The sequence below is a fragment of the Osmerus mordax genome, chromosome 24, assembly GCF_038355195.1.
Source record: "Osmerus mordax isolate fOsmMor3 chromosome 24, fOsmMor3.pri, whole genome shotgun sequence".
NCBI classification, from domain to species: Eukaryota; Metazoa; Chordata; class Actinopteri; order Osmeriformes; family Osmeridae; genus Osmerus; species Osmerus mordax.
In genome coordinates, this window is record NC_090073.1 from 9,552,605 (window position 1) to 9,578,133 (window position 25,529).

General features: G+C 51.7%; 1 protein-coding gene across 1 annotated transcript; it reads right to left on the reverse strand.

Moving 5' to 3' along the window:
* Nucleotides 1-970: 970 nt before the first annotated feature.
* coro1ca (coronin, actin binding protein, 1Ca) lies at nt 971-25,529 on the reverse strand. Its single transcript, XM_067227903.1, has 11 exons — nt 25,405-25,529; nt 16,432-16,631; nt 8,921-9,043; nt 7,141-7,270; nt 6,595-6,776; nt 6,117-6,236; nt 5,762-5,866; nt 5,501-5,646; nt 4,364-4,421; nt 3,810-4,052; nt 971-3,439 (listed from the first exon to the last, which is right to left on the reverse strand). Exons 2-11 carry the CDS (start codon nt 16,627-16,629, stop codon nt 3,320-3,322), a joined length of 1,425 nt encoding a protein of 474 aa, XP_067084004.1. The 5' UTR covers nt 16,630-16,631; nt 25,405-25,529; the 3' UTR covers nt 971-3,319.

A 25,529-nucleotide genomic window follows, 5' to 3' on the forward strand; every position in this document is an offset into this window, starting at 1 on the left:
AGGTGGTGGAGCCAGTGGTCTGTGAGGATGTGTCAGACTCAGGCTGCTCCTGGTTCAGCCTGACAGCCGTGCTGGACACACACAGCAGGATCAGCAGGGAGGACAGTCTCTCAGGCCGGGAGGAAAACATGGCTGCTCGTCTGGAGATTCAAAAAATTCAAATTCAAAACATGCACAAACGTCAACATCTTCCTTCCTCACTTCAGATCAGTTGACGCCCATGAACTGTAAACTCATTAAACTCAGATATAGAAATGTGCACTTGTTGTACAGTTCAGTATTTGGATGACCAATAACTCTCAAATATAGTGGCTTGAAACTTTGAGGTTTGGCCTTCAGAAACTGAAAATAGATAACGGCTGCCTTTAGTGAGAACGGTATCACAGTGATCTGTGTCACAACCACACACACTATCAGAAAGACATTTCACTCTGAGAGAGCTCTCATCTAAAGCTCTCAACTCAAAACACGTACCGTAAACAGTCAGGAACTATCCCCCTGTATCTGGATGCGATGTCCAAGGCCAACTCCACACAACACTCACCTAAATGTACAAGTGGAACATCAATGGGTGGTTGTTCAACTGTCACTTTGTCTGCAGAGCCACTGGCAGCATGTCCTGGTTGGTGGAGAACACAGGAAGTGAGCTGGCTTTCAGTGACGCCTCACACGCTCCTGACGCAAGGTTGTAACTGACGAAGGACAAACTATATGAGGGTGATGATGAAACAGTTGATTCCAGGGTTTTTTCTTGAACTCATATAAAAATCGAGAATATGAGTAATGATATGACAGCTTTTAGCTCAATCAGCAACCGAAAAAAGAGGTTTAGTTGAAGACATTTCACCGTTTTCATTATTATCACCAGTAGTTATTTAGTTTTTTTTTTGTCTTGTTGCTTGATCAGAGGCCTTTTCTGGACTCTGGAAAATTCTGATTTTAATGAACAGAACGCCAATACAGGTTTCTTTTTTTCCATTTCTTTATTCATTTTTCTGATAATCATTGAATTTGATACTTGAAGCAAAAAGAATGAACAGAAATGCTGAACAGACCTCCACAAGAGGCTGAATCCTGGTTTGTATTTCTTCTGTGATTCACGTCTCTTCATGGTCCTTTGTGTGTTTGTAATACCTGGGATAGCGTGAAGGTGCTGTTCTCTCATGACACATCGCGGCAAGGACAGGGAACGAAAACAACAGGACAACATTTAAAACCCACTACCAGAGAAACTAATTTCAGCCCCCCCCCCAAAAAAAACAACAAAATAAAACGGAACAAAAATAAACAAAAAGGTCATGTTATTTACAACTCTTTCAATTTCTAGGTCTTTGTTTTCAAACATCACATACACATCTCTCTCTTTCTACAACACATTTCTCCAACCTACTGAGTCCCTCTGATTAGCTACTAACTAATATTCCACACACCACGCATCTCATAACCCCCCCCCCCTTCAGCCAACGACATCACAAGTCGCTCACTTAACGCTGAACCTCCCGGATGCTTACATCCGAGCGAAGGTTGGGTGTCGCCTGCTGACAAACGTTTCTTACACTTTCTATATCGAGCACTGAAGAGTCAAGTTTACAATTCCAGCAGCCCATTTCTTTCCGTCTAAACTCTGCCACACACACACATACCTGCATATCTCTCACTGCCTTGAGCACTCTGGTGCCCACCTCTATGGCACTTCCTGGTGTCTCGAGTGGTCACAAACTTTAAAAGGCAAACAACGAATTAAACCGCAACCATATTACAAACCCCTCCCTCCAGGGAATATGACGAACAGTATGACAACAGAACTCATTTAGCAGTTGGCAACGCCTCCTAAACCGTCAAACATTTGGACAATCCTTGCTTATCTCTCAGCGACAACACAAGACTATTTCAGGGAGAACCATTTCAACGAACGGGCGTGAAGAGGATACCAGGGAGAGGACGAACAATCTATAACATACAATATTGTGTCACGCGTCCACAACATGGAGCTTTCTGGCCTTCTGTCACAAGACGCGGGACACAGACACACAGTCGGTACGGCCAGGCCACACAAAAAGACTTCTGCAACGGGGGGGAACTGTAAACGACGCCGCGGCGTCTGCAGGGATGCTAAGGCTGAAGAGAGCTACAATCACGTGCAGAATGACCGCGTCTGTCACTGTCTATAAAGCTGAGAGAATCTAGCGCTATCCCCCGTCCCCTGACACAAAACCAACGGTGACTGGAATTCGTTGAAGTTATTCAAGTTGTTCGCTCCAAGAAGTGAAGAATGGATACGATACGTTACATCTGGTATCAAATGAGAGGAAAAGTTTGTTTAGTAGAACAAGCAGAGATAAAAAGAGAGCGGGATAGGGGGAAAAAAGCATATAGAGTAGGCTATTTCAAAAAGTATTGAGAGGAATGAATGCCTCGACTAAAATATTTCGTTAACTGTTTCCATGGCGAGGAGATGACACAGGGTGGTCCCCGTTGGATGATGTCACAAAGAGGAAACTCAGTAAAGAGGGTTCAAAGCTCGCCGGCTGCTCGCATGTCAACCAATCAGAACGCGGGAGGGGAGAGCGGGAAGGTTTGCACAAAACGTACAGATACAAAAACTATACCATACGGTTACCGTGGTAGCCAAAATAATTACATTAGGAGGAATGTCCTAGTCACTGAGTGTTTGGTAGTTAGTCAGCAGATCTCCTGGTTGTTGTACAGTTATTGGTTGATTGTTGATACTCCCCCACATGGTCCCTCATTGTAAGAATTTGTCATTTGAACAAAAAAAAGAGAATAAAAAAAGAGAAGGTAAATAAACAAATACTGTGAAGGAGTCTTGTGTAAACTGCTCCTCTAACATTTGGCAACAGAAGGTTCTGAGGAGACCGAATACTGAACCCTACGTTAAAAAAAAAACGACTTTTGGATTCGACACATTACATGGAAACTGTTCAGAAACAATAGTCTTGGTCATGAAAAAAAAAGGAAAATGTAAGACTTTTTTAACAACTAATAACTCACTTACTAAAACGAATGTTATATTTTTTCCTTTCTTTCATAAAAATTCTGGAATATTTATTGTCAGAGTTTGCCATGTTTATCTCTCGGTGGTACACGAGAGGGTTCAGGGGGGCGGCTGAGGGAGAGAAAAACAAAAGTTCATCCGGAATGTTGCTAGGGAACCGTTGCTAGGCAGGCTTCAGACGGAACGCTGTCATTGTGATAGGCAGTGACGGGTCCGGCCCACCTGCCAGCCAAGAGATCGTCCTGAATCGTAGAATAGGTGGAGAGGGAGGTGGGGGAGGGGAGGTGGGGGAGGAGGGCGAGGTTAAATGGCGTTCTTGGACACCTGCTCCTCCAGCTGAACGATCCTCTTCTCCTGACTGCTGACCAGGTCCTTGAGGGACTTGATTTCATTCAAGATCTCGTCCAGCTTGGCTTCGTGCTTCTGCGGGACACAGAAAACAGAAGGGTGGTGTGTGAAAGGCCTGATTACAGGGTGGAGGGCTGGGCAGGGTGAGGGCTCTGGGCGCTGTGTGGTGGGCCAGGCGGGGCAGCAGGGAGGAGGGGAGAGGGGAAGGGGGAGAGGAGCAGGGAGCAGGAGGGGAGGGGAGGAGGAGCAGGGAGGAGCAGGGGGAGGGGAGGAGGAGCAGGGAGGAGGGGGTCATCTAGAAACCCCATTATGAACATTATCGCAGCCACACAGTTGATAGCATTCCCAGTTACAGCCATGATATCTAACCATGGGAGCTCCCAGGTCCAGACAGACAGACAGACATGCAGACAGACATGCAGACAGACATGCAGACAGGACTCACGATAGAGGGGGTGGGTGAAGCAGACTTGGGGGCATGGCCGGTCTTCTCGGTGTTCTTGCTCAGCTTGTTGTCCAGAACGTTCTTCTTCACCACCTTCAGGTCCCGGTTCTTGCCGGGCACGTAGCCGTTCCTCAGGGAGATGAGGATGGGATCTCCGTTCTTCCCCTCGAACCACTCCTCCGCCTCCAGCACGCAGTCCGGCCCTGCCGTGTCGGGGTACAGGTCGTCCTGGAACAGGTCGCTCTGAGGGGGTGGGGAGGTGGGGAGGGGGGAAAGAGGACACAGCTCAATCGAAAACCTCGTAAACCCTGAAAACCCAGGAGCAGCGATCCCAGCGTCTCTAGACAGAGAGAGAGAGAGCATGAGAGAGCATGAGAGAGAGAGAGCATGAGAGAGAGAGAGCATGAGAGAGAGACCGAGACAAAGGGAGGGAGAGAGACCAAGACAGAGAGAGACCGAGACAGACAGAGAGGGAGGGAGGGAGAGACCGAGACAGAGAGAGAGGGAGATAAAGACAGAGAGACCGAGACAGAAAGAGAGAGTTCCTGTCTCACCTTCCTGGGCACCGTCATGATGATGGGCTCACACTTGCGTTCGTGCAGCTTGTAGAACCTGGAAACACGAGAACCCAGGGTGAGCTCTCCCTTCAGAACACGACCAGCCTTCCTGTCACACACACCCAGCCTGCTGCCCTTCCTCAGCAGACACGTGCAGCCGCACAGCTGCTCATGGCCACGCGCTGCCCCCTACAGGACACTACCAGCCAACACCGCCCACCTCACAACATCACTGATTAGCGCCGCTGGGAATAATGTGATGTGTCATATGATTAATTTACTTTCTAGCTTTTATCCAAAGCGACATCAGGGGGGAAAGCAAAAACTGTACTGAAAAATCTGAAATATCTCGATATGCATTCAAACTGGAATGCCCTTCAATCAGAACTTAAAACCTTCTTCTTCTGGAAGCATTCCGCTCTATTTTGAAAAAAAGACAATGGAAATCTTTTGAACAGTGCCTATGCTCTTAAATTGTTACTGTATTGATAACTTCTGCACTTTATTTTTCTTATTTTTCTCGCTCTTAAGATTTTAAATGTTGTTTTGTTTTTTGTTGTTTGTTTTTTACTGCCTGTGCGTTATTGTTGTTTGTCTGTTTTGACCACTATGACGTGTGCTGCTGCCTCTCTTAGCCAGGTGACCCTTGTGAAAGAGGTCTTGATCTCAATGTTTTTTTTATCTGGTTAAATAAAGGTTATACATTTTTATATATTTTTTAACTCTCTAACCACAGAGCTCCTCCTGACCCAGGTGAGCGTGGCTCTGGGCAGGTGAGCGTGGCTCTGGGCAGGTGAGCGTGGCTCTGGGCAGGTGAGCGTGGCTCTGGGCAGGTGAGCGTGGCTCTGGGCAGGTGAGCGTGGCTCTGGGCAGGTGAGCGTGGCTCTGGGCAGGTGAGCGTGGCTCTGGGCAGGTGAGCGTGGCTCTGGGCAGGTGAGCGTGGCTCTGGGCAGGTGAGCGTGGCTCTGGGCAGGTGAGCGTGGCTCTGGGCAGGTGAGCGTGGCTCTGGGCAGGTGAGCGTGGCTCTGGGCAGGTGAGCGTGGCTCTGGGCAGGTGAGCGTGGCTCTGGGCAGGTGAGCGTGGCTCTGGGCAGGTGAGCGTGGCTCTGGGCAGGTGTGGCGGCCGGGGTCCTACCTGGCGATCTCACACTTGTTGACGTCCAGGCCTCTCTTGGGCATGTACCCCATGCCCCTCTGGGGCTCCTTGGTGGTGAAGGTGCTGAGGTAGTGCACGAACGGAGCCTCGTCCGTGATCTCAAAGTACCGGATGCTGCTGTCGCCCTGGGAGACACACGGGAAGATTTTGTGCGTTTAAAAGTTGAATCCAGTAATGTGGTGACCTGATGGGGGTCAGGGGTCAGGCCTGGGGCAGACAGAGGTTCCATCTGAGTCTTACCTTCCCACAGAGGTACACCACGCTGGTGTCAGGGTCGTAGAAGGGCAGGAGAACTCCGTTGCTCGTGTCCATCTCGTGGACGGAGATCGCCTCGTCCATGCTTTGCTGTCAACCCAACACAGTTAGGGGAGTCAGGTGGCTGAGCGGTTAGGGAATCGGGCTAGTAATCAGAAGGTTGCCGGGTCGATTCTCGTCCGTGCAAAATGACGTTGTGTCCTGGGCAAGCCACTTCACCCTACTTTCCTCGGGGAGAATGTCCCTGTACTTACTGTAAGTCACTCTGGATAAGAGCATCTGCTAAATGACTAAATGTAAATGTAGATGTAGTTACACCGTCATGTCAGAGGTCACCCACCGGGTTCCAGAGCGCCAGCTGCCTCTCGCTCATGCGGCTGAAGCCGGTGGTGAAGACGTTCCCGTCCGCCATGAAGATGGCCCTCATGGGCCTGGCCCCCTCATGGGCCTTCTCCTTCTCCTGGAACAGAAGAACAGGGCAGGGAGTCAGATGGCAGGGAGTCAGATGGCTGAGCGGTTAGGGAATCAGGCTATTAATCAGAAGGTTGCCGGTTCAATTCCCGGTCATGCCAACTGACGTTGTGTCCTTGGGCAAGGCACTTCACCCTACTTGCCTCGGGGGAATGTCCCTGTACCTACTGTAAGTCGCTCTGGATAAGAGCATCTGCTAAATGACTAAATGTAAATGTAAAATGTAACAGGCCGGGCCGCCAAAACACCCGGAACCACAGAAGGGTCACTTGACTGTCTACAGGTTTAACCACCAGGATGAACCACCAGATGGAGCTGGTCTGTGGGGAGGCTGGGGGGGAGCGTACCGCCACAAGCTCCTCCTTGCGGGGGTCGATGACGCGGATGGTCTTGTCCTTGCATGCGGTGCAGATGAGGCTGCCGTTGCGGTTCCAGCAGGCGCTGAAGATCACGTCAGGGTGCATGTCCTCCAGGGTGATCATGGCCTCGCCCGTGCCCACGTTCCACACGATGATCATGTTGTCACACCCTGGACACACACACACGCAGAAACACACACACACGCAGAAACACACACACAGATACAGTCAGGGACATCTGCATAACTACATTTGAGGGTGGTTGAACAGTGAAAGGCTTCATGCTGGGGCTGTCTCTGGTCACATGACCAGACAGGGAAGGCGAGGACAGATGGATGCTGATGCGGCGTATAAACCCTCCCCCCTCTCCCTTGCTCCCCCTCCCCCCTCTCCTCCCCTTATCCCCCCCCCCTCCCCTCCGACGCACTCTCACAGCAGGGGATCTCTTACAGGGGGATTACTGAGTCAGAGCGGAGTGTGTGAGTGTGTGTGTGTGTGTGTGAGACAGAGAGAGAGAGTCAGGAGGCTCCTCACCAGCGCTGAGCAGCACGTTGCGGGCAGTAGGGTGCCAGGTAATGATTCCCACACGCTTGGAGTGACCCTCCAGGACCACCACGGGCTCCGCCAGCGCTACGGTCAGCCCGTTCTCCGGGATCTGCCACACCTGCAGGGGTCAGCAGCACAGGTGAGACACTCTCCAGGGGAGGTTGTAGAGCATTTCAACTGGGGGGGGCTAAGCCTGTGCCAGTTGTACTGTTAAACGGGACAGTGACATGAAACATTCTCGTTGTCATATAGTGTTCTTCACTGCAAGGCGGGCATGAACAGGCAAAATACGAATTATTCTGACTCTACATTAAGGGGGCCCCCCTCAGATTATTATTATAGGTTTACATGGGTCTCTCGGGATTGTCAAGATCATTTCTGTGTACTTGTTCTTGTACTGGTTACGAATGGCTAAGGACCTTGCAACTGTTCAGTGTATTACACTTACAACAGTGCGCCAGTAGGGGGCAGCAGTCCTCTATCTACCACCAGGCGTGTGGTACAGTGTCTTACAGTACAGCACTGACACAGCCCTCACACAGATCAGGGTTAGGCACCGCAGAAACTCCACCGCCATCCCTGTTCTCCCTCCCAGAGAGGCAGAGTGAAGCAAGGCTTTCACCCAGGCTGCCTCACCCAGGCTGCCTCACCCAGGCTGCCTCACCCAGGCTGCCTCACCCAGGCTGCCTCACCCAGGCTGTGCCTCACCCAGGCTGTGCCTCACCCAGGCTGTGCCTCACCCAGGCTGCCTCACCCAGGCTGCCTCACCCAGGCTGCCTCACCCAGGCTGTGCCTCACCCAGGCTGTGCCTCACCCAGGCTGCCTCACCCAGGCTGCCTCAAGGCTAATCTCTCTCTACCTGTGCAACACAATGGTGGCAGTATACAGTGTGTCTGTAACACAAACATGTCATCGGGACACCGAATCTAAAGCATACAGGACTTCAAAGGGCCCATTGACGGTGTGAGTGTGTGTGTGTTTTACTCTAACTTAATCTAGTGTGCCTGAGAGAGAGAGAGGAACCTTTGACAGTGCCAACTTCTGCAAAAAGACACAGCTCCTATTGACAGGCAGCGGAGCTGAGCTGTGATTTGGAGGGAAGTGTGTGTGTGTGTGTGCGTGTGTGTGTGTGTGTGTGTGTGTGTGGTTGAGAACCTCTGGGGATGCGATGGAGGAGCATGCAGTCTAATCACCGTGGCTTCACCGGCCTAATAAGGACATGTGGAGAAACACACAGCAGCTAGTCCCACGCTAGTGACCTCAGCCCTATAAAAGGCTTAATCATTCTCCAGAGCAGATTTCTACAGCATGTCTACGGGTCTAATCTAATGAGCCTACAGACCCTCCCTAAGGTGTCACACCCACGGCCTTCTGCCACTAACACCCTGCGCTTCCGGTCGGATAGGTGTGTGTGTGTGTGTATGTGTGTGTGGGACTGCAATATTCAAATCCTCTGGAGATTTGAGCGTGGCAAATATTTGATTAGGGCCAAGACTACTACAGTACCTGTGTGTGTGTGTGTCCGTGTGTATAAAAGCAAGCATGTGTGTGTGTGTATACTGTATACACGCATGTGTGTGTGAGTGTGTATCGGTGTATACACGCATATGTGTGTGTGTGTGTGTGAGAGTGTGTGTGTGTGTGAGAGTGTGAGTGTGTGTGTGTGTGTGAGTGTGTGTGTGTGTGTGTGTGTGAGAGTGTGTGTGTGAGAGTGTGTGTGTGAGAGTGTGCGTGTGAGAGACAGTCCTCGGCAGCTCTTCTCACTCACCATGACAGTACAGTCCTCCGAGCCGCTGGCGATCACCTGGTCGTTGTGAGGGCACCAGTCGATGTCCAGCACCGGCCCGGTGTGGCCGCACACCGTGGGGTAGGCCTTGTCGATGCGGCCAGACTGAACACACACAATGATGGGGTTAGTCACAGTCTGGTCCTCACACACATCACAACACACACAAACAAGGTACTGATCCATGGCTGAGAGCGACACCAAATACCTAAATAAACCAAGAGGCTAAGAAGCCAAACAATTAAAAGAAACCACACACAAAAAGAAGAATGTGCTTTCACACATGCGTTTCCTGTCATTCATCTCCGGAGTAAAAACATATTTGGTTAAGCCCTGCGTGTCGACACGTACAGTAAATGCTGTGTTTTGGTGATGACATCATCGCGATGACGTCACCGTGGACCCATGCCTGAACCAGATTTCTACAACACATCTCTCTAAAAACGACCCGGGATCAAACTATTTACTGAGCCCCTTATGCAATCACCTTATCCAGCAGCCAGGCCAAAAGGACCAGAAATAACTTGGCCAGAGCTACACACACACAATAATGCTTCCTGCCAAATCAACTGGCTTCATATTTGATTTTGACCTTTGACCCTCCTGGGTGGAGAGAGATTGAGGGTGGAGGGAGTCGCTCTCTCTCTCTCGTCAGTCTGTGCTGCAGCTGATACCCAGGACTGACTCACCAGCAGGAGTCATGGAGACAGAGGACAATACCTACAGCTGTGGTTGCCCGGCAACCCAGACATGACGACGGCCACGTCCACCCCAGCCCGCGCCGCGGCAGTCTGACAGACCAGCGAATCACAAGGGTCTCCCCGGAGAAGGGCGTGTTCAGACGGCGACATGAGGAGAGCGTGTGTGTGTGTGTGTGTCGTGATGAGCAGTGCTAAGACACAGCTACCTGGTTCCCCAGGGTTCCTGCTACAAGAACCCAAAATCCTGCACAGACCCTTTTGGAACCTTCCCACAGACCAGAACTGTGATGACGCATGTTCTGGTGGCTTCAACCCCAATGAACCAAAGTCCAGTGAGAGTGTGTGTGTGTGTGTGTGTGTGTGAGAGTGTGTGAATCACAAGACTTGTTCCTCACCCTGCCCTGTGCACACACTGTCATCTAACAGCAGGCTATCAGGTGCTGCTATCAGGGCCTGGGAGGGAGGGGTTTGTAGCAGTTAAGACAAGGAGGGAGAGAACAGGGGAGAGAGGCAGGGAGTGAGGCAGGAAGTGAGGTAGGCAGCGAGGCAGGATACGAGGCAGGAAGAGAGAACTGCAGAGCCAGAAACCTGGAAAGAGAGGCAGGGTTGGCAGAATTCCAAGCCCACTAGCCCAGATCACAGCCGCGGACTGCCCTGCCTCTGCACAGCGACTCCCCTGCCTCTGCACAGCGACTCCCCTGCCTCTGCACAACGACTGGAAGCAACCCGGCTGAAAACAGAGGCACTGGGACCCTCTGCCCATCAGCAGTGGGGCCGGCGAGGCAGGAACAGGAAGAGGCGGGGCAGGAACAGGAAGAGGCGGGGCAGGAACAGGAAGAGGAAAAAGAGAGGGGTCCAACAGGAGAACGTGGACGAGGAGGACGAGGAGAGGTGTCTGGGATGCAGGCTGGAGCAGGAGAGGAGCAGGAAGGTGGTGTTTTCTGGTCTGGCTGGTGAAACCCCTGTATCATCAGGTGGTCAGCAGGAATGGGGATGTGGAGCAGGTTTATTTCCAGGGACAACAAGAGTGTAGAGAGGTCGTGGACTGGGTGTGTGTGTGTGTGTGTTTCTGCTGACTGTGTGTGGTTCCTCAAGCGGACACTACAGCCAACCAACCAGACGGACTGGAAACCAGCAGACACGTAGACAGACGAGAATCTACTGTCTCTCTGTCGCTTCCTGCTGACATAAGCGTTCTCCAGAGGCCTGGCTGCTTCACAGTGATATCAGGAACATGTGGGCCCAGCCTGGGCCTGGGTCTGGGGCCTGGGGTCTGGGTCTGGGGTCTGGGGTCTGGGGTCTGGGGCCTGGGCCTGGGGTCTGGGCCTGGGGTCTGGAATCTAGGTCCGGGCCTAGGTCTGGGGTCTGGGTTGCAGGACTGTACACTTGCATTATTTATCAAATCACACTTATAAAGTCCAGGCATGAATGTTTGCACACAAATCCTTGATGTCACATGAAGGCAAACAGCAGCAGGCCTGCATACTTGGCTGGGAAACTTGGCAAAGCCAACCGAATGCTTTGCTAAAACCTTGGCTAGGGTATGCTAACGCTACACTATCATCTTGGCCAGGATAGGCTAGCTCATGCCAATACATTGCATAGGTTAAGCTAATGCTATGCTAACACTTAGGCTAGGCTAGCTGGCCCAGAGTTCCCAGGGCAGACAGCCCTAGCCAGTCCGCCGAAGAGCGGGGCTAACGTTCCTGGCATTCCACACCTCGGCTCCCGGCCCCGCCGTGACTAACGAGGCCAGGGAGGCAGCGGAGTCTTCAAACGCAGCGCCCCTCGGAGGTGCTAAACCCGTGTTTGTGTGCCCTGTGCACAATTAGGAATTCCAGCGTCCGACGCTAACACACCAGAGAACACGCAGCCGTGAGTAAACAGGATTGGGCGGTGTGATTATCTACATAAAGCAGGAATGCTTGTGCAGAGTGAGGTCAGGGGAATGGTTAGCGCTGCCAATAAACAGTCAAACAGTGTAAACATCTTCAGGGCAGATCTGCCTTGCCGAGGCAGCTTGCGGGCAGCTGAGGCAGCTTGCGGGCAGGTGAGGCAGCTGAGGCAGCTTGCGGGCAGCTGAGGCAGCTTTTGGTAGGAGACGGAGGACGTAGCTCATCTCTGACACGTCTGAAACATGAGCACAGCGTTGACGACGGGGATCTTTCCAGCTGCTCTGGAGTCACGGAGACACTCCTTCAGCTCGCTGAGCTACTTCAACACAGGCAGACTGACTGGCTGGCTTGCTGGTTGACTGACAGCATGACTACCTGGCTGGCGTGTGGAGACCTGCCCAGGGCTTGTGCTCCCCCCTCGGGGAGGGGTCTGAACCTAAAGGCAGAAGCTCTGCCCTCCCTCTCCCCCTCCCATCATCGTCATGACTACCCGCCTGTCAATAAGTCTCCACGTCACCACCTGGAGGCATGTTGGAGAGGCGGGGCCTGGCTGTGTAGGGGTGACCAGAGAACCAGAGGTGGCCGGGGTCACGAGCGTGTCGATTTATAAAGGATGAGGATTCGAGTCTGACACGTACACACACGTACACACACGTACACACAAAGGCACACACACAGGCACACACACAGGCACACACGCGCAGGTGAAGGCAGAGTCTCTGGTGCCGTCCTCTCCCGGGCCTGTCTGTGCACGGAGCAGAAACCAGCTCCTGAAATAGACAGAGCTTGAAGAGCAAGCAGATCTCTGATCTGTCTCCAAGACAACCAGCCTGGGGGAGCCTGATAGGAGAGACAGTGGGAGTGAGAAACATGAAGGACAGACAGGTAGAGAGACAGACAGGCAGGCAGAGAGACAGGCAAGCCGAGAGACAGACAGGCAAGCAGAGAGACAGACAGGCAGAGAGACAGGCAGACAGAGACAGTCAGGCAAGCAGAGAGACAGGCAGACAGAGATACAGAGAGACAGTCAGGCAAGCAGAGAGACAGACAGACAGGCAGAGAGACAGTCAGGCAAGCAGAGAGACAGGCAGACAGAGAGACAGTCAGGCAAGCAGAGAGACAGACAGGCAGAGAGACAGGCAGGTAGACAGAGAGACAGGCAGAGAGACAGGCAGGTAGACAGAGAGACAAGATCTAATCTGACAGATCCAGGAACAGAGGACCAGTCAGGGGTCACGTGAGACCACGCCCACCACCAGATGATGAAATCGAGACGCACCGCATCTGAAAAAGTCTGTAAAAACAGACTGACTTCCTGTCCAGGGCATGACCGAAGAAAACAGGAATACCTGTTGCATAGCAACGAGTGAACATAAAAAAAACAGGGTATTCATCGTTCGGAGAGAGACGAACGAGCCTTCTGAGACAACATGTGGAGGGATATGGACGGCATGAGCGTTAACCCTCTCTGCCCCAGGGCCCTCCACACACACACACACACACACACACGCACACGCACACGCACACACGCACACACGCACACACACACACACACTCGCACACACACGCACACACACGCACACACACGCACGCACACACACACACACACGCACACACACTTCCTCTCCATACCACTGAGCATGTGATTCTTGCGCGCACACACACACACACACTATTGAAGGGGTCGTCCATGCATGCTGGCCTTTGGAGCTCTATGGAAATTTCCACTTCCCTTTGTGTGTGTGTGTGTGTGTCAGTGTGTGTGTGTGAGTGTGTGAGTGTGTGTGTGTGTGAGTGTACAGCCACACAGCAGTCCAGTCAGACCGCGCTGTGTGGGAGGGAGCTAGCTAGATCTGGCAGATTGGGCATCACAGCTGATATGAACAGTTACTGTTGGAGAGGTCTGCCTGCCTGCCTGCCTGCCTGCCTGCCTGCCTGCCTGCCTGCCTGCCTGCCTGTCTGTCTGTCTGTCTGCCTGCCTGTCTGCCTGTCTGCCTGTCTGCCTGTCTGTCTGCCTGTCTGTCTGTCTGTCTGTCTGCCTGTCTGTCTGTCTGCCTGTCTGCCTGTCTGCCTGTCTGTCCTTGAGGAAGGACATCCCTCAGACACAAAGTTCAGAGGGGTCGACAGCCTTCTCTTACAGCAGCAGACAGCACTTCACAGATCCCTCCTGCTCTCCCGTCAGTCACTCACACTGCTCCACTCCAGCCAGCGAGTTCCGGAATCCACACTGCAGTGTCAACCGCCAGGAGCCAATGGCGAGGCAGTGAGGAAGTGCTGGAGGAAGGCAGTCCTGCAGGGAGCAGTGCATGACCATATAAGGTAAGATCTGTAGTGAGCAGGGCCCAGGCTGGGGAAGAGGATCCAGAGCAAAGCCTGGAGGACAGGCTGCTGGAGGACAAGCTGCTGGAGGACAGGCTGCTGGAGGACAGGCTGCTGGGGGACAGGCTGCTGGGGGACAGGCTGCTGGAGGACAGGCTGCTGGAGGACAGGCTGCTGGGGGACAGGCTGCTGGAGGACAGGCTGCTGGAGGACAGGCTGCTGGAAGACAGGCTGCTGGAGGACAGGCTGCTGGAGGACAGGCTGCTGGAGGACAGGGGGGGACACCCTTTCTGATACTGTGTGTGAATGTTTTGCTGTATGTGTGTGTGTGTGTGTGTGTGTGTGTGTGTGTGTGTGTGTGCGAGAATGAGCTTGTTTTGTACTTTTTCTTTTACCCATTGCACTTGGTGCTTGTACATAACACTACATATCACTACATATTACTTCATGCATAACATTACTTAATACTAGAGCACAGACAAGCATCCTGCATCATTTTGGGGGAGGGGCTAAAGAAGCCCCCCCCCCTTTCCCTCACCCCCCCGCCTCCCTCCTCCACAGCCCCCCCCAGGGTTGATGCTGACAAAGCCCTGGGCTGGGACGTACGAGGGGGACAAAGGCCCCTAGCAGCTGGCTGCCCCCCCCCGGCTGGGAACAGCACGGTCAGGGGCAGATGGAGCAGCCTGCCAGATGCATCCTCACACAGGCTACACAGGGGTGTGTGTGTGGGGGTGAGGGGTGTGTGTGTGTGACCTTGCAGAAGAAGAAACAGCAGCGTCAAGTTCATCAGGCATAACCCCCCCGTCACCCTCCAGCTAAAATCCCACCAATCGATAAACTGCAATGTAACCTAAAGACGTGCTCTCGGATTCGCCGGTGTTTCGCAGTCGTCGCTTGCAAAGCCGTGGGTGGGTGAAAGCAGAGACGTGTGATGGAGGCATACGTGTGACGGAGGCAGACCTGAGCCGTCAGCTGACTCAGAGACCAGGACAGATGGACCTGCAAGATTACGCTGCGGTTTCATTCGGCCGCGACGCGCTAACAACAGCCAACAAGCCATAGCTTTCAGGACACGCCCTCTGGAATGATATGAACTCTTACTTAAGAGTTTCAATGCGCGTCCCTGTTGATAGACAGAGAGTGTAGATAGATAGATAGAGAGTAGATAGAGAGTGTGGGCCGATCTGAATACAACAGAGCTTTTTGAAAGACCTCTCGAGGAAACTGCCCTCTGCTCTGCACGTGCACGTGCACGTCTCTCTCTCTCTGTTTACTTCAATGCAGTAGAAAAGGCAGACTTTGTTCTTACTGCACATCCTGACTGTATTCTAGCACAGCACATCACAGAGAGGGGAGAGGGACAGAAGGGAGGAGGAGAGACAGGGAGAGATGGATAAAGAGAGAGACACAGAAAGGGCCCAGTGTAACCCAGCCAGATGACACCACAGGGGGTCTGGATCTGGAAGCTCTGAGCTGTACTGACCAGGACCAAGACCAGGAGCAGCCCTGACTGTAATCCCCCCCTCCTCCAGACTCTCCTTCCTGGGCCCCCAGTGGCCCCCGCAGAGCCTGACCCTCCCCAAACTCTAATGAACCCACTAACGACGCAGGGGGGAGGGGCTAAGAAGAGTCATTATTTATACAACTGCCTTGTTTACAACCAAACACTCTGTAAAAACAGTCTCTCTCCGAGCCCCGGGCGAAACAGAGCGCTTGCACGGCTCCCAAGCCCTCCACAGCCCAGGAGGGAACCTGCCTGGGGGTGCATGTGCGGTCTGGCTCTGTACGCTAGCCTGCTGCCATGTGGAACAGCCCTTCATTGAGTGGATCTGGTCCTGGTCTCATGCACAGACCTGCTTGCAGGGAAATCAAAAATGCAAATACATTTACTGTATGCAAAAAAAAGTGTTCCACTGCAGTCGGCTGAGGAGAGCGCCTTGAGCCCCCTTGAGGGGGGTACGGCCCCCGTGAGGGGGGTACCTGACAGGTGTGGTTTCGGAACATTTTAGGAGGTACCTCTCCAAATCCCCTCTGACATCACTCTGCTTTTCTCGAGAGATCTGACTCACATTACAGGATATTTCCCCTCTAAAGATCAGTGTGGGTAATATGATCCTCTTACATAAGGGCTAGCGACAGCCCCAGAGCACAGGGTCAGTGTTCAGCACCTGTCTCACTGAGGAGAGATGATCCTGGGGCTGTGGGACTTTAAAACGACCTTAAAGAGAAGAACATTTTGAAAAAAAAAGTATGATTTCCAATGCTCCAAGCTGAGTATGATAATAATAATGGATTCAGCAGATGTCCACAGTGACGTACAGGGGGGGTTTAAACCTGCGATCTCTGGATCCGCAATCAAATGCTCTAACCACTAAGCTACACCCTGTTCAGAACTTTCCTACATGTCTTCCACTCTCTCCCTCTCCCTGCCTTTCCTGTCACATTTAACTTGAACAGTCCAACAAAGCATTATTTTTAAAATATATATATATTTTTTAAACACTCAACTGGCACAGCCCTCCGCAGTGCCGACTCAGCGAGTCCAAACAGGAAGTGTGTAATAAGCTCCGCCCCTCACCTTGTGGAGAGGCAGGACTAGGAAGGCCCCGCCTCCGCTGGCCTCGATGATGATAGCGACGAACTTGGGGTTGACGGCGCAGAAGGAGCTGTCCCATGTGACCCGGGAGACGCGGATGTCGTCATAGCACTGGTCGTTCTTCACCGCCTGGCCGAAGACGTGACGGAACTTGCTCTGTCTCACCACTCGCCTGAACATGTCTGGAGGAGGAGAGGGGGCGAGAGGAGGGAGAGAGGGGGGGAGAGAGAGATATAGGAGGGACAGGGAGGGCAGGGAGGGGGAGAAAGGGGGAGAGAGGGGGAGAGGAGCGGAGAGGCGGAGAGAGGGGGAGAGAGAGAAAGAGAGGGGGAGAGGGGAGAAGAGGGAGAGAGGGGGGGGAGAGAGAGAGAAGAGGGAGATAAGGAGAAAGTGAGAGAAGATGGAAGAGGAGGAGAGAGGGGAAGAGAAGGAGGAAGAGGGGAGGAGAGAGAGAGAGAAGGAGAAGCAGAGAGTTAGGAGTCGAGGTTGAGATCACAACAAACATTCTCCATGGACAACACGGAATAAGACATCTCTCAGCGAACCCAACATGAATCACTTCACAGCAGCTGAACGAGCAGCGAGGACTATCCTCACTGCTGCCTGGGTTCTTCCTGTGAAAAACTGGCTCTTCGAACAGCATGTCCCACTAGCCTGCAGTACACATTAAAAATACTCTGTGTGTGTGTGTGTGTACCTGAAACACATTCCTCTCCAAAATCTAATTCCAGAGCTTTGGTTTCAACCTACAGACCAGCATGTGAAGGCACACGGCCAAACTCAAAACACAAACAAGCCCATAGGTCTTGTCAAGACAAATTCCAAACAACGTCATCAATCAAACCCGTGACTCTTTAGGACCCATGAGGAACCGTGGCGAGGGGTGAGCTTGAACACACACGAGCCAACAGCAAAGGTGCAGTAAGAAGGGTGTGTGTGTTCCCACAGGACCGTCACCAGATCTACAGGACGTTTTTCCTGTGGAAATGTGTGGCACTGACAAAGACAGATATGGCCCTGTGTCGGGTCCAGGGTCTTTGGCTAGCAGTGTGTGTGTGTGTGTGTGTGTGTGTGTGGGGGTGTGTGTGTGTGTGTGTGTGTGTGTGTCATAGATAAAGCCATGTCGCTGTGGAGCCAAGCCCTTCTTGAACTTTCCCCCTCCAGCATGGGTGACACTGCACATCACACCAGCAGCCTGGTGACACTGCACATCACACCAGCAGCCTGCACGCCGTACAGACGCTCCAGCAGAACACCACGGCTCCTTCCTGCCTCCGAAAGATGACAGGAAGTCGGATCCTCCACGGTTGAGCCCAGCGTCGACCCTCAAACATTCTTCATTTTGTGTCCGTCAACGGAAAATGTGTTGGTCCTCGCAGAGAGTGCGATCATGGGATCCAGGCTCCTCAACAAGCAGGGCTCTGTGTTCAGGACTGAGAGCCCTCCAGGATGTTTACCCTCCTTCTTCAGAGTGGACCATCTACCACAGCGCTGCTCTGCAACAGAGCCGCTCCACTAGGGCTTCCTTAAATAAACACCCCCCGTTTCCTCTGCAAGTTCTAACGCCCCAGAGTCCAAACTAACCAACATAGACGCACTCCTTCAGGTTGACCTCTTTGTGACCTTAGTTCTCACGCTAAGTTGTCAAACTAGCGCCTCGTTGTGCAGAGAAACCGGGGTGCAGAGGAACCCCAGACAGCAGGCGAGCTTTCAGCCCGACAAGCTGTGGTGTTCCTGTTCAATTGGGGATGACTGATGTGAGCCGAACACCCTGGCTATGTGACAGCGCCGGGGGTGGATGACGGGCTAATTGCAGCCCACTCCCAGACAGTGTTCAGGCAGAGCCACACATCAGCTGTCAGAGGGCACTGACGGGGGTCCTGGAGGAAGGGAGGGATCTCTGGAGGAGGGAGGGAGGGATCTCCTCCTCCATCGCCTGGCACGTTCGCTCCTGGCAGGTCTGCATGCTGCATGACCCCTGCATGACCCCTCTCTGGGCCCTGGCAAGAGCAGCGAAGGATGGCTCTGGGTTAGGCATCCCTCGCCAGGGGTCAACACGGGGTCAACGTGGGGTCACGACAGCCGTTTGGAGGGAAAAGACGCAAAGAGAAGAGAGAGAAAAACTGAAAAAGAGAAAGGCAAGCAGAGAGAGAAAGAGTGAGATAGACAGAGACAGTGAGATAGAGAGAGAGAAAGAGTGAGATAGAGAGAGATAAAGAAAGAGTGAGAGAGGGAAAGAAAGAGAGAGAGGAGAAAAACTGAAAAAGAGAAAGGCAAGCAGAGAGAAAGAGTGAGATAGACAGAGACAGTGAGATAGAGAGAGAGAAAGAGTGAGATAGAGAGAGATAAAGAAAGAGTGAGAGAGGGAAAGAAAGAGAGAGAGGAGAAAAACTGAAAAAGAGAAAGGCAAGCAGAGAGAAAGAGTGAGATAGACAGAGACAGTGAGATAGAGAGAGAGAAAGAGTGAGATAGAGAGAGATAAAGAAAGAGTGAGAGAGGGAAAGAAAGAGAGAGAGGAGAAAAAAAAAGAGAGAGTGAGGTGGACTTCCGTGCTCAGTGCTGACGTCAGTCGGCTCCTGTGTAGCAGGTCACCAGCAGCAGAGCTCCCGGCCCTGCAGGTTCTGGTCCACCAGGGGAGGAGACAGGCAGGCGGGCGGGCGGGACCAAGACCCAGCCTCTCCTCAGGCCGTGTTTACAAAGACAGACCGGCTGCCTAGCAACACCACTCAAATACCAGCCCAAGAATGCATAAAAAAAAAAACATTATGCGTTTGAGAGAGAAGGTGCAGCCAGAGTAACCGAAAACGTAACAGATGAAGCCTTTTAAGTTCATGAAGTCTTGGTGCCCGTGTCAGAATGGTTTGTTTTTACGCATTACCCTCAATTGAGGGAAAACGACCAATGACACGCCTAGGATTACAGAGGTTAAAATCCTGTGAAACACAAGCTCACACGCTCTTGTGCAAACATGACCTCAACCCATCTTGCTTTCGGAATCTAAAAAAAGGAACATTGGTTTGAGAGCAAGTCGTTGAAGCTGGACATACATGAAAACAGAAGTTGTGTGTTTTATTAAATGTGTAAGACACCAACATGTACTGATAAGAGACCAGAGAGAAAACTATCAAAATAAACAAATAGGCCTAAAGATACCTGTGAAAACAGGGTTACATTTGTATTTATAAGAACCAGCAAAGGTTCTCAGTTGCCAAAGTTTGTGAACAGGTTTCTCTTTGTTCAACCTGCAGTGGAAACTAGACAGATTTTCCCCTGTGGTCTCTGGAACATCAAGTGTAACCATGACTAGGCACAGGTCTGGCTGTCTGGCTCGTTCACACCCATAAGACTGGGAGTTCTGGGATGAGCTTCTGGGATGAGCAGAAGGAACCATTAGCAGGGTTCTCCAGACACAAACACAACAAGACCTCAGCTCATCATCCCTGCTAGTTCCTCATCCCTACAGGCATGAGCTCAGCTCATCATCCCTGCTAGTTCCTCATCCCTACAGGCATGAGCTCAGCTCATCATCCCTCCTAGTTCCTCATCCCTACAGGCATGAGCCCAGCTCATCATCCCTCCTAGTTCCTCATCCCTACAGCGTTGGGGCTGTGGAAGGTGAATGCGGGGTGTCTGTGGCCCGTGTCACATGCCCGCTCGTCCAACCTCGTCTGGCATCCGTCGACCTCCAGGAGGAAGTTACTCACATCCTGCTGCTCACTTCCTGTATCCTCCTCGGCGCTCCGCTAGCTTCCTGCTAGCTCCCCCCTGCAACCCAGCTACTCATCTGAAGGAACGCGTCTTCCCCCACGCCTGGACCTGCTTACATGATGCGTTTCTCCATGGCAGGAGCCTAGCATAGCCTAGCCTTGCATAGCATAGTCCAGCCTTGTATAGCCTGGCATAGCCCAGCCAGGCCTAGCCTAATTTAGTATTGCCTAGCATATCCCAGCCTAGCCTAGCTTAGCATAGTTCAGCCCAGTCTAATATAACCTTCGCTTGGCTAGGCTATGGAGCTAACCAGCTCCACCAACGTGAATCCCAGCCATACAGCAGCTCTCCCCAGGGGCGAGCGTTACCCCCGACGACCCTTCTCCTGGGTCACATGCTTCACTCGGCCCACCCTTAATCCAGACAGACAGGCCGCACAGACGGACCAATCAGATCGCAGGGGGAGGGGGGTCCACCTGCCCGTCTCCAGGGCGACGGCGGCGGGCGAGGGTGATGAGGAGAGACAGGAGGAGGACCCTGTGGGTCCGAGAGACCAGCCTGCCTTGCTGCCACAGGAAATGACTCACAGGAAATGGAACCAGGGTGACACAGGCTGGGGCATCCTTCTCTGCATTCCACAACTCCCCACACACACCGGATGCCCGTCGCAGGGACAGAAGAAGAAGGAGAAAGAGAGCGAGAGAGAGCGAGGGGGAAAAAAGTGTTTTTCACCACCACGATCAACATTGAATGGGTCTCTGTGCGGTTCTGCGTGGCCTAAACATCCAGTCAGCACTACTGTTCCCTTCCTGGTATCAGGACAAGGGTGGGTTCTTCAGTCACACTAACTCTGTTAGCAAGCCTGCTGCATCAGGTCAGGTCTGGACCCGCATGCCTGCCGAACATGCCCAGACTGACCCTGCCTCTGCCTCAGATGTCTGAGGAGAGGGGAACTACTTATCTCCTGCTGAAGGTTGAAGGCTTCGTCTGTCCTGCCTCTAACACAGCCGTAGTGCTGCCTTGCACTCAAGCAGAGAACATTGTTCTGCTCTGACATAAGACACGGGAATGAACAGTTACAGAGACAACTGTGGGGGAAACAAGAGAAAACCAGGACTAGCAGCTGCACCAAGAACCTGCTCTTTCTCTCTCCCTCTCTCTCTCTCTCTCTCCCTCTCTCTCTCTCTCTCCCTCTCTCTCCCTCTCTCTCTGCCTCTCTCTCCCTCTCTGTGTCTCTCTCTCTCTCTGTGTCTCTCTCTCTCTCTCTCTCTCTCTCTCTCTGTGTCTCTCCATCTGTCTGTCTCTCCGTCTGTCTGTCTTTCTGTCTGTCTCTCTCTCTGTCTCTCTCTCTGTCTCTCTCTCTGTCTCTCTCTTTGTCTCTCTCTTTGTCTCTCTCTTTGTCTCTCTCTGTCTCTCTCTTTTCTCTTTGGCCTTCAAACACAGCCATACAAGGATATATTTATGCACCCGAAAACTAAAAAAATAATGTATGTTCTGCATCTTTATGCTGTTGTGGACAGTAACAGTTAGCCTGACAGGAAGACGTGCAGCAAAGGGCTGGGGATGATTTGAACCCAGGCCAGCATGGTAAAGCCTCAGCCTATAAGGTACCCTCTCTACCCTGTGAGCCTCCCACTGGCCCCCCCCTCACACACACACTCCCGTCCTCACACACACACACTCCCGTCCTCCCACACACACACGCCCCCGGGCCTTCAGCCCTCTACTGTCGCCTCAGATGCCTCCACACACTGGAAGCCCTCAGCCTTTGTCACCAAGCGCACACAGACACGCCACCTAATCCTCTTCCTGTAACCAAGGCTGTGGACGACCATTGTAACCAGAATCCAGTTGGCATTCCAGCGCCTTTCCCAACAATGAGATAAGGTGCCGTTTATCCTCCCTTCTCTGCCCCTGGGTGAACACATGCTCTGTGTGGAGCAGGCTGAGGGTGGGGTAGGGTAAGGTAGGGTAAGGTAGGGTGAGGGTGTAGCAGGGCGGAACAGGGTGGGGGTGGAGAAGGTGGAGCAGGCCATGGGCCCTAATGCTGCATCCTGCTTAGCATGTGGACAGGACCCGAGACTGGAGTTGACCAACTGAAGCCTGTCTCTGCCTCAGCCTGTCTCTGCCACAGACCGAAACCTGATCTGACAGCTCTAGCCATCAACACACAACCAAACAAGGATAAAGTAGGGAGAGTCTGGATATTTCACCTGGTTTCGAAACAGGTACATCAGGATATGTTACTGTAACTGCTTCTCTCTCTGTCTCTCTCTGTCTCTCTCTGTCTCTCTCTGTCTCTCTCTGTCTCTCTCTCACACACACACACACACACACACACACACACACACACACACACACACACACACACACACACACACACACACACACACACACACACACACACACACACACACACACACACACACACACACACACACACACACACACACACACACACACACACACACACACACACACACACACACACACACACACACACACACACACACACACACACACACACAACTGCAGTACAGTCAGGTTAATCATCAATCTGGGTGTCTCTCCAAGAGGTGTTTCTCTAGTCTGAAGCGCTACACTCACCATGCACACGCACACATACAGGACGTTAAAGGGCCAACTACTGAGATCCTGTAAAGCTATATATTAAGACAGGCTTTAAGTGAGCCAAGATACCGGTTTTTTTTTTTACCGCAGAGAGCAAAGGAATCGATGGGTTCCACCAAAACAAGAAGCAACAGCCTGTGTCGATCACTCTCATAGCGCAACAACTGCTAATTCAGCCACGCACGTTGAACAATAAACTCCCGAAAACCACCGTGGGTGTTTCAGTCGGGCTTAAAAACATTCCCGCAGACTCTGACACAACATTCACCCTGGGTTATGAAACGCCCCCCCCTCCCCCCTGGAACTCCAGCCTGGGCTGCACTTCACCAGATGTTGTCAGTCGTGGGTGGGAACCAAAAAACGGAGATGAGGAAATCAAGTAGGCCAGCGCTGCAGTGTTACCAAGGCACCGGAGCCGGTTTGACAACACGCGAGGCAAGGCATGGGGGAGAAGAGAAGTCCATTACAACATAGAGTTGTTTCAGAAAGACGTAGTCTAACCCTCTCTGACTGGGTTAGCAGCACTCTGGCTGACGGCCGAATCAAACAAAGAGATCCTATTTTAGGAAAGGCATAATCCATCTAGCTCTGCATTTAATCAGGGTGGATGGGATACATTTTTAATCATAACGTTCATTTGCCATATGTCTATAACGTGTGTGTGTGATCGCAATGCAGGACTGTGAATCATTACAAAAGTTGAGTAAAATAATCCCGTTACACATTGTTTAAATACCTGTTAGCCTACAGCAGAGAATAACAAAGCAGATGCAACAATTTACGATTTCTCCCCACCTGCTCTAGGAAAATAGGAATACTTTTTTTTTTGACTGGCAAACTACTAAAACAATTATGAGGCTCCACTCAATCACTGAAGACTTTCCTTGTTTCCTGTCAATTTGTCGTCGGAATCTCTACAGATTATCTATCTACAGTAGAGTCTACATCTTCTCGTCAGATTTAAATTGATGTGGGCTAAAATAACACCAGGGGCACTGACAGGACCCGACACAATCTCAAGAATGTTAGACACGTGAAGAAGCTGCTATGCAGTAAACCACTCAGATATACGATCTGAAAGTATTCCTTTTCATTTCTGTTCAGTTGTTTTTCAGTCTGTAACACCCGCCTACCCCCATCATGTCCATAACAGCCCCCCCAACACACACACACACACACACACACACACACACACACACACACACACTCTTTCGTATCCACAGACATCATTTCTCCAACACTTCCTTGTATCTGGCACTTAATCTCCCCTCGCAGTCTGACCCACTTCCTCTCTGCAGAGCTCACGAGCTCAAGGCCGGGCTCCTCAGCGGGGAAACGACAGCAGCACGAGGGCCCTGCTCGTGCTCGCCACCGGAGCTTGATGTGTCTGGACAACGAGCCTAAACATGACCGCGGCGATTACATTTGCCCTGACAGTCTGACAGCTATGACCTGGTCACACCAGTTGAGAAAAGGGAACTCCCAATTGCCAACTCACAATAACACTCTCAAGCTGAAACAGTAGTAGCCCTCTACTGGAAAAGGACCATAACTCAACCAAAACATCCCTTTAACAATAACTATAATGACAATATTATAAATAATCGGTCTCCACAGGTGAAAATAACACTTTTTTTATTATTTATTGCTAAACTGTCGCGTTTTAATGAATCCATAGGGTATGTAGCAGGTGTCAAAGGATTTCATTAATAACGTTGACCAACCATCACCTCCGGTTTAGGAAGAGTAGCGACTATGAATGCGAATTAGCTTCCCTTCACAATTCTCTTCTCTCCGTCCCCTCGATCTGCTGCATGTTTAAACGACACACTTCTGATCATAACATCTTTACTAAAATATCTACGGGAGTTGTTGAGTCGAGACGACTTCTGAACAATGTGCGCTTGTGAAGGAATTCCATTCACACCCTCATTTCAATGCTTTTCTTCACAAAGAAGTTTTACCAAGGGAGAAATCCCTCTGGACTCAAATAAGAGAATGGGTCTTATTGAGAGTTTCCCTCATATCTTCAAACATAATTTTTTTACGTAACACAACCGTAGCTAGTTACCTAACTTAGGTTATAATAACGGTAACTGGCATCCTAAATCGAAAACTGGGTCGTCCTATCCTAATATCTCAGCTGCATTCATGTACCCAAATCACCAGACGATATCACCATCTCCTCCAAAGAGTCACAGAACCGAGTGCAACTAGCGCGAGCTCTGGTCGGTATACGGTGACGCTGCCGCCTCCACTGCCCTACCCACACAGCGGCTGGACTGGCAGACTACCCGCGAGAGGAGCGGCGGAACACTTTTGAAGCTTAGACGGTGAACGTTGAATTACTTGATCAAAATCTGTCACCAATCGTTTAAATAAACTAGCAGACACCGGCTGCTACCAGCATTTACTAACGAACAAAGTTACAAACTTGTCTGTAGCTAGGGTTATACTTTCAAGTTTCAGCGAGGTATTTCCTTTAGGTCCCGTCTGATCAGTGCTAGCTAAAGCTAGCTAGCTAGTGCAGTAGACTATTCAAGTCACACGCCCTAGATTGCCGGGAAAAGCAATGTGAAAGCATACAGTACAATCGGATCCATTGTCAAGTCTTACCTTACAGATCAACTTAAAAATATCCCTGACAGCAGAATCTAAAATAGAACAGGCCGACGTTTATCCAATTGATTCCACTCAGCTAGAGCCGCTGAACACTCGCTAGTGCTCTTTTCCACTGACAG

Coding starts and splice junctions, on each gene's coding strand:
- coro1ca (XM_067227903.1), bottom strand. CDS start 16,629: ATGTTCAGGCGAGTGGTGAGACAGAGCAAGTTCCGTCACGTCTTCGGC. Junction 7,271..8,920: donor CGGAGGACTGTACTGTCATG/GTGAGTGAGAAG, acceptor TGACCCCTGCAG/GTGTGGCAGATCCCGGAGAA. Junction 3,440..3,809: donor CTTCACCCACCCCCTCTATC/GTGAGTCCTGTC, acceptor TGTGTCCCGCAG/AAGCACGAAGCCAAGCTGGA.